This window comes from Ramularia collo-cygni (assembly GCF_900074925.1).
Source record: "Ramularia collo-cygni strain URUG2 genome assembly, contig: RCC_scaffold04, whole genome shotgun sequence".
In the NCBI taxonomy this organism is placed as follows: Eukaryota; Fungi; Ascomycota; class Dothideomycetes; order Mycosphaerellales; family Mycosphaerellaceae; genus Ramularia; species Ramularia collo-cygni.
In genome coordinates this window covers 331,794-346,162 of record NW_019716258.1, presented here as the reverse complement: position 1 = coordinate 346,162, position 14,369 = coordinate 331,794, and the positions used below count along the sequence as shown (strand labels likewise).

General features: G+C 48.6%; 6 protein-coding genes; 4 read left to right on the top strand and 2 right to left on the bottom strand.

Moving 5' to 3' along the window:
* Nucleotides 1–2,900: 2,900 nt before the first annotated feature.
* On the bottom strand, nt 2,901–3,671 carry RCC_03281 (probable NADH-ubiquinone oxidoreductase 19.3 kDa subunit, mitochondrial precursor; the record flags this gene model as incomplete). XM_023768571.1 has 2 exons in its annotated part: nt 2,901–3,351; nt 3,409–3,671. 2 exons carry the CDS (start codon nt 3,669–3,671, stop codon nt 2,901–2,903), a joined length of 714 nt encoding a protein of 237 aa, XP_023624339.1.
* A 293-nt stretch (nt 3,672–3,964) lies between these two features.
* RCC_03280 (uncharacterized protein) lies at nt 3,965–4,601 on the top strand (the record flags this gene model as incomplete). XM_023768570.1 has 3 exons in its annotated part: nt 3,965–4,012; nt 4,060–4,359; nt 4,422–4,601. The coding sequence occupies 3 exons, from the start codon at nt 3,965–3,967 to the stop codon at nt 4,599–4,601; spliced, it is 528 nt and encodes a 175-aa protein (XP_023624338.1).
* Nucleotides 4,602–5,192: 591 nt separating this feature from the next.
* On the bottom strand, nt 5,193–5,939 carry RCC_03279 (uncharacterized protein; the record flags this gene model as incomplete). Its single annotated transcript, XM_023768569.1, has 1 exon — nt 5,193–5,939. One exon carries the CDS (start codon nt 5,937–5,939, stop codon nt 5,193–5,195), a length of 747 nt encoding a protein of 248 aa, XP_023624337.1.
* A 381-nt stretch (nt 5,940–6,320) lies between these two features.
* Nucleotides 6,321–6,842, top strand: RCC_03278 (uncharacterized protein; the record flags this gene model as incomplete). The annotated part of the gene is made up of 1 exon (XM_023768568.1): nt 6,321–6,842. One exon carries the CDS (start codon nt 6,321–6,323, stop codon nt 6,840–6,842), a length of 522 nt encoding a protein of 173 aa, XP_023624336.1.
* A 1,607-nt stretch (nt 6,843–8,449) lies between these two features.
* On the top strand, nt 8,450–10,729 carry RCC_03277 (uncharacterized protein; the record flags this gene model as incomplete). The annotated part of the gene is made up of 1 exon (XM_023768567.1): nt 8,450–10,729. The coding sequence occupies one exon, from the start codon at nt 8,450–8,452 to the stop codon at nt 10,727–10,729; it is 2,280 nt and encodes a 759-aa protein (XP_023624335.1).
* A 295-nt stretch (nt 10,730–11,024) lies between these two features.
* RCC_03276 (uncharacterized protein) lies at nt 11,025–13,055 on the top strand (the record flags this gene model as incomplete). XM_023768566.1 has 3 exons in its annotated part: nt 11,025–11,687; nt 11,744–12,925; nt 12,987–13,055. The coding sequence occupies 3 exons, from the start codon at nt 11,025–11,027 to the stop codon at nt 13,053–13,055; spliced, it is 1,914 nt and encodes a 637-aa protein (XP_023624334.1).
* Nucleotides 13,056–14,369: the final 1,314 nt, after the last annotated feature.

Sequence of the window (14,369 nt, the reverse complement as noted above, 5' to 3'; positions counted from 1 at the left end):
TTGCCTTAAGCTTTATAGCGTTAAGGATTAAGGCTCTAATATAGCTAAATCTCTAATACTAACGCTCTATATTAGCCTTTAGCTTTATAAAAGCTGCTACTATAGTTTTTCTAACTATAGTCTTTCTAAATAGGGGGGGCTATTAGCCCTCTAGGATAAGGATCTTTATATCTTTTAGAACAAGCACTCTATAGAGCTTTTAAAGCTTCCTAATAGGCTTATTATCCTTATCTAGGATAGTTCTAGTCCTAGTGTTGTATATAATGCTAAACTTCTCTAGGATCCGCTCTATAGAGATAAGGTTTATATTAGAGCTTAGGGAGTATAAAGCTCCCTTTAGTTCTAGCTATATTTTAAGACCTTTAGGGCCTTTTAGCTAGAGAGTTACTATTCCTAAATACGTAACTCTGTTCTTCCTAATAGCCTAGGAGAACTCTGCTAGTTTCTTTTTCTCGTAGAGATCTTTAAATTATACTTTATTATTAAAGAAGTAATATGCTATCCTAGAGTCCTATATATTAATGTAGCTATTAATAGGCTTTATTAAAGATATAGCTATTGCGACACTGCAGCTTATTAAGCTATTAGAATCTAAGTCTAATAGGGACCTAGATAAGTCTTAAGCTACTATAGTATTAGCTCTCCTCTACTATTTTTTCTTCTAGGACTACCTCTTCTTATTATTATTAGGCTTTCTAGCTTTCTAGGACGATAGTGCCCTATTAGGGTATTACTTATAATATTCTGCATTAGTGTAGTTGTATTTATACTAAGTGCATTTCTTATTATTATCTTTAATATCTGCTATTACTCCTTCTACAACTCGTTTCTAGGAAGGATTAGGCTAGTAGCTTAATACTAGGGGTTTCTTACGTCTAAGAGAGGTAATTATATCCTCTAATATTACTAGCTAGGGTTTATTAATATATCGCTAGCTTCTAAGCTACTTAATATAGTTTAGACCTATAATAAACAGTATGTTTATAATAAAAGGTAGGAATATAAGTCCCTCCTATATATTAGGAATGCAGTTAGCTCTAGCATATTACTTAGTAGCTATCCTATACTAATATACCTACTTTTAGAAGTCCTTATAGTACTTTAGGGTATTATTACCCGTTAGTTTAATGCTCCTAATCTACCTAAGAGTGTTATAAATGTCTATAGTAACGACTAGTTAATATATAGTAAGGATTATTTTAAACAGCTCCTATACTATTTTCTTAGTGCTTCCGAAATTAGGCCTAAGCTTTTTATCTAGCCGGCTATAGATAATGCTATAGGCAATTATGTCCTTCTTCTTAAACTCCTTTAATACTAGTAGATAATTAGCTGCATTAGGGTAGTTAATCCTCTAGGGCTCTAGTTATAATAGCTCCTAGGGAAGATTATAGAAGATATATCTAAGTACATCCTCTTTTACTAGTACTCCTCTAAGTATTGCCTTCTAGCCTAAGAAGTTAGTGCCCTTTCTAAGTACCTAATTCTCCTTTACTATCTTAACTAGCTCTATTATATTTTAATTCTAGCTCTTCTCTTAGCTCGCTAGGATTCCCCTATTAAAATAGTAAGTATAGGGTTAATATTATTAATACTAATAACTTCTTAGTAAGGATAGGATCGTAGTAGCGCCGGGCTTATAACCTGTTATAAAGCTGTTACTAAATTAAGGTAAAGTACGCAGATAACACTAATTAGCATACAGGTGAAAACTCTGCATCTAAGATGCGGCTATATCGTCTGATCCTTAGTCATCTGTGGATCACGTGCCAGAATCACAACATCGTGCACTCTCCCCATGCAAGTTTGAACTAAATTTGTCAACTCGCGGACCATCTTCAATTGCGCGTGCGAGGTCAAACGTAAGCAGATAACATGGATTTTTCCGTCGTGTGAAGGCTTCAAGTTCGTGGAAAGTGTGAAGGTTTGCCATRGCACATAGTGTAGCAGTCCAGGTGACATGTTTCGCTTCTTCCCTTCATTTGAACGTTCTGTACAAGCATGCCAAGCCGTCTAGGATCAGGGCCAAGACCAGGACCAGGATCAAGACCTGGACCTGGACAACGCCTCAATCATCAAAGCCAAATGTCCCATGGCGACGTCGGATGGGCGGATGCCCTGATGTTGTGCAGGGGCGAGGTTGCCTTGATCCATAGCAGTCCACATGGCGCTCCGCGGGTCCGGGATTTTCACTAATTGCTCTGCTTTCTACTGATCCACCACATGCTCGATCGATCGTAGGAACAGGTCTCAGACGCGCGTATTTGGCCAAAGCATTGCTTGAATGAAAGACACTTGAACGTGGCGCTATCGAGGGTACCCTCCCCTTGGAGATCCTTCATCGATCGATTGCGCAGAAGTTTCCATGAAACAAACGATTCTCACTATGGCATGATTGATTGAGCATCATGTCTCAGACTTCCAGTGCTGCACAGCGAGGACCTCTGCCGGACGGGTTTCATAATGCTGACTTCTTGTCGAAAGCGAATCTATTTCAGTTCCGACGAGGGTCAAATTGACCGAGAGGGGCGCTGGATCATGTTAGCTAGGTTGCTCTAACACGCCCCAGGGTGAAAATTGCTGTGTAAGCAATCTCCTACGGCGCAAAAGAGTGTGGGTGATGACACGAATGAAAGCAAATGCCCAACTTGTGTCCGTACGAAGCTGCAGCTCATACCGATACTCACTCCGCATAGGACGACCAAGCTTGTTCGATGGGGTTCGATTGAACGAAATGCAGTTTGTACATATGGACATAGGGACTGCTGCGCCAAAACGCCATGATGCTTCGACCCTTGTGGGCATCTCTTGCTTCCGCTTCCCATGCCAAATGGACCAACGAATCGCCGAAGACCTCGAGCAGCAATGCTAGTATTCTTCTCTCGATGGCAAATACACGTTTACTTCCTATACCACATGCGTGTGATCTTGGTGTGCCTCATCTTCTTCTGCAGTTGGAAAATGCCGTACATCAATGCCTCGCTGGTCGGTGGGCATCCAGGCACATAGATATCGACTGGCACAATTCTATCACATCCTCTTGTAACACTGTACGAGTAGTGGTAGTAGCCGCCTCCGTTCGCACAGCTTCCCATGGAAATGACCCAACGGGGATCTGGCATTTGATCGTAGACCTGTCGTAGRGCGGGGGCCATCTTGTTTGTAAGGGTGCCAGCCACAATCATGACATCGGACTGTCGGGGAGAGGCACGGAAAATGATTCCAAGACGATCCTGATCATATCGTGGGGTGGAGAGATGCATCATTTCGACGGCGCAGCAAGCGAGACCAAAGGTCATGGGCCAAAGTGAGCCTTGCCGAGCCCAGTTTGCGATGGAATCGAGTGTTGTGCTGTGGAAAAATGAGCATTTTGGACGTGTACATCGCCACCATAGAGGCTCAACCTACAGTGCGTATTCCACCACGCCTTTGCTGCCCTCCTGGCTGGGTAGTGGCACCTCCACCGAGCTCTTCTTCATTGGTGGCGGCGCGCCAGGGTTGCCCGTGACATTTCCAGCACCATATGCGCGGGCCGGAACCGCCTCACTGGCCGGCTTCTTCGTGGATGAGGAGATGAATGCGGCATTGGCCACTCGCGCGGCGCGGAATGGCTGCAGTGCCTTGGAAGGGGCGGCTCCCCGTAGCGCCAACGCTGTCCGTGCAAAAGACATGCTGAACAGTGGTATGGTCGGTCGCAGGATTGCGGAGAGGAGAGGAGAGGGAATGCGGCCGTGGAAGATGTCGCGAGCAAGTGCAAGTGGCGGATAGAGGTGGTGATGCTTCCTTTGAATCGTGAGGACAAATATGGGCCAATCGGTTCGACCCGGTTGTCATCCATTTCAGGCACCAAGGCCGCAACAGCTTCATGCTTCACTTCCATCCCGTCTAACTTTCGACCTACCCGCATATGCGAATTGAACACTGAATCTCCATTGTAACCCAAACACTCCCAACAACCATCATCATGGACCGGTCGCCCTGTATTGCCGCCATTGGTGTTATAGGCCGCAATGTATGCTCACTCCGAGAGACCTACGAACGATCGCTAATACGACCCAGAACAACCCGCTCCACATCTCACTGTTCCCAGCTGTCGACCAGGAACGAGACCTCCTGGAGTACAGCATGTTGCTCAACTCGACACTCGACATATTCGAATCACGGAGTGCAAGCTCGGGCCCACTCTCAGTAGACTTTGGACTTTTACATGCTTTGGATGATCGTATAGCTTTGTACGGCTGGCTCCTTAACACCGGCATCAAACTGGTGATTGCGGTAGACATGCTTGGACGGACTGCTCCGAATGCTGAAGCTGCGAGGACTGCCGTGCTCGGRCTGAGGAATAGTGACTTACAGCCGGTATGTGTCATCTATACAGATAATCCAGCGTCCAGGTCTTCACATGCTAACTTCTATGTTAGGCCTTTCACGCTCTACAAACGGCATATATCCGTTTGCTGCGAAACCCTTTCTACACACCAGATGAGCATGATCCAAAGCTCTCTACTAAAGTGGGAGATTTGAGCATTGAGAGCCCGCGCTTCATAAAAGAAGTCGAGAGAGTTGGCAGAATGTGGGCACCAGGCTCAGTGGCCTCGTGAACTAATTCTTTGATCGCTACTAAGTAGAGGATCACTTGGGTTTGACTACAGGCGAACTACACGTTCGTGGCCGCCTCAAGCTGCGACCCAACTTGCAGACTAAAATGTCATACGCGCCATCTCAGCACGACTTCGGTCTGCACAGCCTGTTAGACATGCCATTGCTGATATGGAATGGCCGATTTGGGCAAAGGAGATTACAGAAGGCAGCATGATCCTGGACTCTACTAGACTCGGAGCGGAGTATTACTCAGGTCCACGTCAGGCACGCCAGATTGTCTTGATTGACATTCAATAGTCCGGTCTCAGCTTCCGGATGGGTATTCGGGCTCATAAGAGCCACTGGCCGAAGGACACTGTTTGCCGTTGTAGATGGGTGTCGAGCGGCCGTTTGAACTCCGCGGCATCATGAAGGACTGCATCCCCTAGCATCAAACGCTCGAGTGCTCGGCTTTCTTTCTTCACGGATATTTACCAAAGCTCGCATTCACGTAGTCAATGCACGTCTTCCACATGGAAGATCTAATACCATGCCAACATTTGAAAATATCAAGAKATCGCCTTTTCCTAATTACAACATCAAAAATCGTATCAGCGTTTCGTCTTGTGTTGCTGCATGCGCCACGATCTGCACCAGCCTTCAAGACGATTATTGACAAATTCAACGTCAAATCTGTCTCGAAGTGTCTCCAGCTCTACCAAATCGAGGCCATCTTCCTCCAAGTCCGACGCTTCCGGGTAGCCTACGCCATCTAGACAGAAAACCTCCTGGCCAGGCCGATCATTATGACACAAATCTGTCTCGCCTAGCAATTCAAGGGAATACACCCAAAAGGGCGCATTCACACCAAACTGCAACTCGTAGTCTATTCTTCTCGGGGCCTCTGGCCAGATACGGCTTCCACCGAACACTTGCATCAATCTTCGAGTCTTGCTGATCTTCCAGTCGGGATTGTAGACGTCACGGTCAGCTACCAGGACCTCTTTTGGTTCGAGGCTGACCTCGACCTGATCGTCCCACAAAATGAATCGATAGTCCTTATCGCTGCCCCAGATTTTACGCTCACGGTACAGGCTGCTCCAACCCAGCGCTCTGACAAGGATTCCATTAAGTTGGTGGAAAGTTATGTCCTTTGGTACACGAATGGTTCTGCTTATTTCGCGAGGCAGGTCGAAATCCGGTATCTCGAGATCGACCTTCAAAAGCCAGCCTGGCTCTTCTAGTGGAATTTGTGCTATTCCTTCAATCTGTTGAAGTCTCGTGTATGGCGATACTTTGCCAGAGGCGTTAATCCGGCCATCTCTGACATCGTCGAGAAGTGGATGGGGCATTGCCATAATGGCGATTTATACGGAATTTGTGTCAGCTAGAAATGCAAATGCCGATGCACGGGAGGGAGGAAAGGGGTCAATCGCCTTCATCCCTGCACACGTTGTGATTCGTCAGTGACTTTGGCCCTTGAACCTCGTTCCGTGAGAACTCTCTCTCACCAATTCACAATGACATAACTTGCATRTACCTCTGGCATCGCAACATGGGCATCAGAACAATAACTATGCAATCTTGATATAACCACACAGAGTGTCGTTCACCATTGAGCCGACATGGTCCAGGGCTTCCCGTAAGCAAAGACGGACGAATTTATTTCCCTCTCACCACCCATTCACATCTCACTCTCCACGAGAGGTCGTACTTTTAACACAGCAGCAACCTTCAAGATGGCTGCGTCTAATCCCTGGCTGTACGCCGGTCCAGCCTCGTCATTCYCCAACATCGAACCCACCGACGCCAATACCAAGTCCAAAAAGACCAAGATCGCCAGCTCGGCGGCCAGTGATGCAGACATCCTACCACCCTGCAAGGTCCTCCAACTTTCGACTGAGCCAAGTACTCAACCGCAGATCTTCACGCCCAAAGAAGCTCAGAATCATGCAGGCGCCCTCGATTCACAATTGTTGATTTTCCGCTATCGAGACAAGATGCACGCAATGAACCACTCCTGTCCGCACCAGTCGTACCCGCTCTCCCATGGCAGCTTATACGACATTGAAGATTTTGGCATTGTGCTCAGTGCTGGCATAGCGTGTCCGAAACATGGCTGGACATTTGACCTGTTCACGGGACAAAGTGATCGAGGTGGGTACAAATTAGGGCTGTGGGAGGTTGAAGTGAGGAATGGCGATGTGGATGGAGATGAGCATGTATGGGTGAGGAGAAGAGAGAAGAGGCGGTTTGGGTGAGATGGCATGCATGGCCACGAATAAACCTGCGGCGCAACGGTTGGTGTGTCCGGTACGACATGGTGACTACAAGGCCGCCCGTTTGTGCTGTTGCACGAATACGAAGACATCATTCGACCCTCTGCAAGGCTGCTTCTTTCTGTGCTTGCAGCCACACGCTCGCGAGCATCGTCGCGATTCACCACAAGGAAAGCTGGAAACCTTGACACTCACAGGCCCATGGCGCTACGGAGCAGCTGCAAAGATGCTCGGTAGAACTCGAATGCATACTGTCGATGCCGTGGCATGCTTGTTGAAGAAAACTCAGTCTGCGGGCCGTAAAAGGCCAAACTTGGATTTGAGAACTCCTTCAACCATTGAGCCTCAACACATACAAGAGTGACGCAACCGTATCTTTTGACAGCTATGAGATCATGCTACTGTGTGACCACGGTCTCTTAGCACTTGGTCTAACATATGCGCAGCACAGACCATGTAGTTGGTAGGATTGCAGAGACTGGTTGATTCTTCCTTTGAAATGCTCCCTGTGACTTTCTCATCTCCGAGAAGTCTATCCAGGACAGGCTCGCCGGTTTCAATGGAAGATGTGCAGGCCCTGTAACGAGATCATGAGCAGGCTGACGCCCGATATACGATGCCAGACCCATCATCGCGACTTCTACAACAATCAGACGCTTGGTGGAACACAGATCTCAGACGTTGCTTCCTCATTGAGGACGAGTCCACTCAGTGCAAAGTTGGTCTGAAGCAGAGCTCCGCAGCAAAGAACAAAGCTATCAGGCACAGTCACCCACWCAAGATTCCATGAAGCTCGCCCGGAGTCAGAAACCATGCCGTCCGGAGCAAGACCTGCGTTTCATCGGAGAAGTTTTGAAGCTGCCAGCGCCACTTCACTTGAGATGGGATTGCGATTTTGCGGCATTGTCATCAAGGTACCGTGATGAGACCCCTGGCGACATGCCGCGGCTATCACTGTATCTTCCAGTCCAAGTTCGTGCGCGAGATTCTTGCGAACGGTCGGTCTCGCACCGTCTGATTACAACGATGCGAGCGTGCCGGCCGCACTAACAAACTCGACTAGCAAGCATTGCGCCTCGAGTTGATCGAGGCGGTCTAGCTGACGTTAGAAGGCGGAGAGATAGACTGCAAATTTATAGCCAAATGTTATTGGAAGTGCGAGCTAAAGATGTGGTCGGTCAGCCCTTGCTCTGTATTATGTCAAGAGACCTTTCCRCGAAGCATGGCGTACAATCGACACTTACGCGCGTTGGTATCTTGTAGCAAGTACTTCATAGTCTGGATGAGGTCAATCAGAGATGATCGTGCCAGAATTCGGACCTCGCGCAGCTGTACCGACTGAGGGAAGAGGTTACGGAAGACCCGCGAGTCGATTACGCTGACGTTCATGGCGGTCAAGAAAATGGCTCGGAAGTAGGATGATGTGAATACGTGACACTGTTATTTAGAGTATTTGAAGCATCCCATCAAAATTTGACGACTCCAGTCATCGTCACATGAAAGCGTGTGCATCTCGTTCATAAATTTAAGCGCAGCACCCAAACAAGCTCACCAGCTCACCACAACAATGCTCGGATAACTCCCAGAACATGGCCACGAATACGCAGACCACGCTGGCCCAGCGTCCTCCGGTCAACATCTTTGCACCGTCCACGAACCAGACGATGAAACGCGAAGCGCCAACCTCTGCGCCCACCCCGCGAATTCGACTCTACAAAGAGTTCCTCACACCGGCATTGCACCGCCGCTTTGTCAATGCCGCCGCCGTCTCCCTCGTCCTCTGCTGGGCCGATGCCACGTTCTTATCGTCGTCATTCTTGTCCTTTTCCCGCGCTGGTCTGCTGTGGTCATGGTTTCCGCTAGGACCCACTGGCCTCCGCGCACTATTGCTCTTCATGCCATGTCTTGCCGTCTTCATTGTACGCGTGGCCAACATGCACGTTGGGAAGCACGTGGCTTGCAGTGAGAGTGCTGCTTTTCTCGGTCGCTTTGCCGGCATCAGTGGGGTTGGAAGCGTCCTTCATACGGCTGGATGGTATGTCTGGAGCGCCGCGTTCTTCGTCGAGGWTTTCATCTGGAGTCGCAAAGGCGCAAGTAAGGAGCTAGGAAATTTGGACCTTGGACAGGAATACGAGAGGCCGCGGTTGAACGAGAACCCCATATTCCTGCGATGCCTGTTTTGGGTGCTAGGCCTTGTTCAAGCTGGACTACATCTTCTGCGCGACTATGATCTCGTGGAGCTTCACACGGATGAGGGCGAGGTGAAGAGGACCAACCCTTTCGTGGTATATCTCGGAATCCCGGAGAACATGATCGAAAGGCTCCCATTGGCGGTTCGCGCAATCACGGAGCAAAGCGGTGCCATCTTGAACCGGACTCTGAAGCTCGCGATAGGCTGCATCTTCATTGTTCACTTTCCTGTATACTACCTACTCGTCCGTCAGACAGCCTGGAAATGGACATACGTCCTCGTCAAGGCTTTCTTAGGCCAGCTTCCGGACTCAGCGCCGCCTACAGGAATCGTGTACTTCCCAACGCTGATGGGCCAGGCTATCTATACTTCAATCATGCTGATATTGCTATGGGAAATCTCCAATGCTGCCTTCGGCGCTATTGTGGCACAGCCGCCATTGAAGAAGGGGGAGCCACTCACAAGCGAGATCAAAGACTCTCGAGGAGCGGTTGTCCACCGGAGTCGGGATCCCAACGGAAGCCTGTTGACTGGTTTGAAGAGCAAGAAACCTGTGCCCAAAGGGTTTGCATTTTGGGAGCTGTATATCATCTGCACTGATTTCGAGACACGAAGAAAAAGCATCTACACAGAAGTAGACCGTGCGGGTGGTAACACATGGTCACAAATCTGCAAGCTTTGTCTTGCGGAAATCTCAGCCGTGCAAGCTCGAGTTGACGCAGCAAGTGATCCAACCGCGTACCAGGCGAAGCTACAAGCCGAGGCGGAAATGAAGAGACTGCGTGAAGAGTTGACGGTAAATTCAGAGGAGGAAACATCTGGACTGAGAAAGATTGCGGATCAAGGAGTCCTCACCAATGCCGATGTGTTCGCTAAACGCACACCTGACTTCCGTGCGTCAGTTGGCAACTTGACCAAGTCAATCGGACAGAGCCCCGGTGCGGCAAACCCAGTCTCGCCGCACGCGAGGAAAGCCATTCAGTGGACCGCGGACGCTGTCCTGTCTAAGAAAGACCAGCAGCGCTTGGCTGATGCCACTGCGGCCAACGGCTCCATACTGTTGGAGAGATTCCTACCAAGACAGTACCTCATACAGTTTTTGGAGACTCCCCTGGGCGCTCCTTTCCGGCAGACACTTGGCAGAAAGTTGTGCAGTGCAGTATTTGGCCAAGGTGAGAGTGGAAAGGGGAACCTGATTCATGCTGTGAAGATTTTGGAGAGCCTGATCATATTCTCCCTTCAAGAAGATCAGTTTGGCTCTGTACAGAAAGATGTGGCAGAGGTTGTCAGGACTTTGACTGCTACTGTGGTTTTGATGGAGAAGTTTGTGAGAGAGGCCAGACCGCATTGGAGCGACGTCGAGCATCCGAGGATATCGATCGAAAGGGCAGAAGTTGCGCAAGTCTTGTTCATCCTCAAGCAGAGTCTTGAGCAGATCGTGCTTAGTTTCGGCGAGTATGCGAGTGCGCTGGGCCTGAGCTTGAAGGAGGTCAGAGAAGCAAGGGAGGCTGCTGTTATTGCCCCAGTCAGTACGCCAATTGAGGCTGCCCCGGAGAGGCGGGCAGATCAAGCTACCGGGAGAGAGAGAAGGACAGATGGCAGAGCTCAACAAAGAGAGAGAGATTTAGGAAGACCGGAGATGGAAGAGGTCGAGAGACCTAGGCGGCGACGAGGATGAGCCTCGCTATGAACCTGCGCTGATGCGAGATGATAGGTAGTCGGCTGCATTTAATGTCATAAACATGCGAAAACAGCACGCATTTGTCGCAATCGGAACCATGGCGGCTAGAATTCGCTCTTGCATAGAAGGCTGCAGCCTCGCGCTTCTTCAACATTGCCCAAAAGGGAAGGTGTACTATGCCCAAGAAGGTGAAGGCGGGCTTGGCAGAGAGCCTGGCCTCTTTACAGCCGCCTGACATATAAGTCCATGTTGTCTCTTGCAACTGTTTGCTTCTCAACAATAATTATACGAGATGAATGGCTCCAGGGATCCACCCAAGATCGGYCCCTTCACAGCGGATGCATTCAAGGCCATCGCTCCAACATCGATTTACCAATACCGTCCACTTGACGATCCAAGCAATGAGATCAGATTACTAAAGTACAAGGGAACGTCCCAATTACTGGCGTCTGCGAGTCTCTGCTTCGAATTCATCACTGTTCGTTGTCCTTCGGGCCCCGATGACATTGGCGCGCCTTTCTACGCTGTATCTTACAGCTGGGGCACTGTGCCAGAGGTCGCGGAAATTATACTTGACGGCCACGAAGCCGAAGTTCCACACAGCTCAGAAGCGGCTCTAAGAGGGCTCATTACAGCTTTCGAACGGGGTGCTGGGGATGCGAATGTGCCAATATGGATTGATGCCATCTGTATCAATCAGCAGGATGTTGCTGAGAAAGAAAAGCAACTGTCTTTGATGGCGCGTCTGTACAGCTGTGCTCAAGCCGTCTGTATTTGGTTGGGCTCTGCTGGTATTCATACCGCTGCTGCGCTGCATTCGCTGAACGCTCTGAAGACGGAGAAAGAGGCGTGGTTTCTACAACATGGAGAGATGGCCACACCGCCAAATGGAGATCTTCCAACTCCTACAGGATGTGATTGGGAAGCTTTGAGAACCATTTTGGCTGTTCCTTGGGTACTATTTCTCTCGGGAACATTGCGTTCAGTCATATGCTTACTTGTAACTTGTAGTTCACACGAGTCTGGACCATCCAAGAGATCGTGCTCGCTCGGCCGGGTCAAGCCAATGTCTTTTGTGGCCGCCATACGTTCTCCTGGGACGACTTTGCTGCCGTTGCATATTGGGCTTGGAATACACATCGAGATGTCATGCCTGACGCCTTTAACGCCAAGTATCTTCTTCCTGCGGTGATGATGGCGAAGGTAAAGATGCGCGGAAGGGTGCAGCTTTCCCGTCTCTTGGTATCCACCATATCTCGAGGTGTGACAAAGCAGGAAGACAGGATCTATGGCTTACTTGGAATCAGACCAGAGGAGGAGGCCGTTCGGGGATTCATTGCGCAGAGCTATGACAAGCCGCTAAGCGCGAGATACACGGCGGCCGCTGCGATGATCATGGAGTCGGAGAACTCGCTGCTTCTGCTCGAACAGATGTCGGTCATGAATCGTGTCGGCTACTCAACAGGTCCGGATGGAAAAGAGCACTGGCCGRCCTGGGTTCCACGTCTGSATATGGAAAACATGAGCTGGGGTGATGCGGGGTTGCTGACCCCAGTCACTGGTATTGGATGCAACACGCATAATGGACTGCCAGCTCCCATGATAAGGTCCACACCGTCCGCGGGCCTGTTACATCTCAGAGGTTTACGCATCGGGACGGTCGAGTTGGCCTTTGAACCTTTGATCCAGAACAAGCTGCWTACGACTCGAGTGGAGAGTAATAATTGGGACTCTACAGAAGTAGCGAGACACTTTTCGTATTTGTGGGCTCCTGAGTTCATCGATGAGCATAGTAGCAGAGAGACGATCGTCGCCGTGGCCGACTCATTGACCATTGGTGGCTATTCGGACATTGATGATGACAACACCAAGTTGATACGAGATTTTGGTGCCATGATGTATAAAGGCTGGGAGCTTCATTCGGAACAGGATCGAGAAAATTTTGTACTCCCTGCTTTCGCCCAAGAGGGCAATACAGGCAGCATCGTTGACTTTGTCGAGAACGTCGCTGGGCGAGCACCTCGTTTCAGGCACTTGAAAATATCTGAAGGGAGATTCGGGATGGGATACGACAATATACTCCCTGGAGATGTCGTGGTCATCTTGTTGGGCGTCAATGTGCCAGTGATATTGAGGCCGAAGGGTGACAGGTTTGCTTTGCTGGGAGCGATCTATGTTTCGGGTGTGATGCATGTAAGTGTCGTCTGGCGTCACAAGAAGGACCATTGTACGTATGCTGACCATTCTCCAACAGGGCGAATACATCCGCAGTTTATCGGAAGATCAACTCCTGGCGAAGACGGAGACTTTTGACATCTGTTAGTGTTCCAAACTGTCGGAGCATGTAGAAAGCAGTGCTATCCTATCCGCTATGGAATGTTCAACCTGCTCAACTTTTGGCAAGGATCTTCCGGTAGAAGTCCGAGTTTTGAATGGCGAGGAGCTCGCGGTCAGGGCAGTCGACATGAGCTCTCTTCAGTGAGACAAAGCACCCTTAATCACCTTGACACTGTCCTATCTACATGATCGACAAGTTTAGCGCTACCTACTAAAGATCTTGTCATAAGCAAAGCGCTCGATCATTCGGAGGAAAGAGAATTTGTAGGCGCTGCCCTTATCAATGATTTCTGAAACTGAGAGCTCTACTCGCGGTTTCCAGCTTCAGGCCTGCTTCCTTCTCTAGCTATCCCTAAAGAAATGCCGTGAAACAAACCGAGGGACGTCCTCACCGTCGATCCTCTACCCCCAAGTGTTCTTGCCGGATCTGATTCGGGCGTCACGCCTTGCAACTCAATCTCAGAAAGAGACAGCGTTAAAAGAGACAGACCTGTCGATATGAGGTTCTTATTAGTGAAGGCTCCTTACCTGTTATCTTATAATAAGCGTACGCTCTTATATTACATTACTAAAGCCTTATAAAGAGAGCCTTGGCGGCCGCATACAGCTGAATAAATAGTATTAAATTAAGTGTTATTGCTATTACTCTAAGTATTATATATATCCGCTTCTAAATAAGTAGTTAGCCCTTAATAAACGAGCTATTTATCGTCCTTAGTATGCCGCTTAGCGTGTTCTTAAGCGGTATGTTATTAAGCGCTCCGCTTATTAAGTAGTCCTCCTTATTACTCGAATCCTCCTTACTACTAGAGCCGTTATCGTATTAGTTAAGGTAGCTATGTTATTACTAGCTCTTTAGAAGCTCGGTAGCTTTAACCGTATCCTTATTTAGTAATATACGGTCCTATAATATTGTCCTTCTAGCTATTAAGAAGATACGCTCTACTTTAGCGGACATTACCTATAATAAAAGAACGTTAATTACTATTACCGAGAGGTATAGATAGATAGCCTATTACTTAGRGGCTAGCTACTATACGAAAACGTCGTTAACCGGTACTAGAGCTTACTTAATAAAGTAATTAAACTTATTACTAACCTCTATACGCTATCGCTTACGCTAGAGCCGCTATAGCCGATAAAAACTCGGCTCTTTATTACTATTCGAGTAACTAGCCGGTAGTAGTAGTAGCTTAGTTAGCTACTTAATAGCTAAGCTCTTACGAAGCGGTATTATTTTATATTATAGCTATAGCTTACGAGCTCGCCTTATACCTTCGTTACGCTAAGTTAGCTTCTA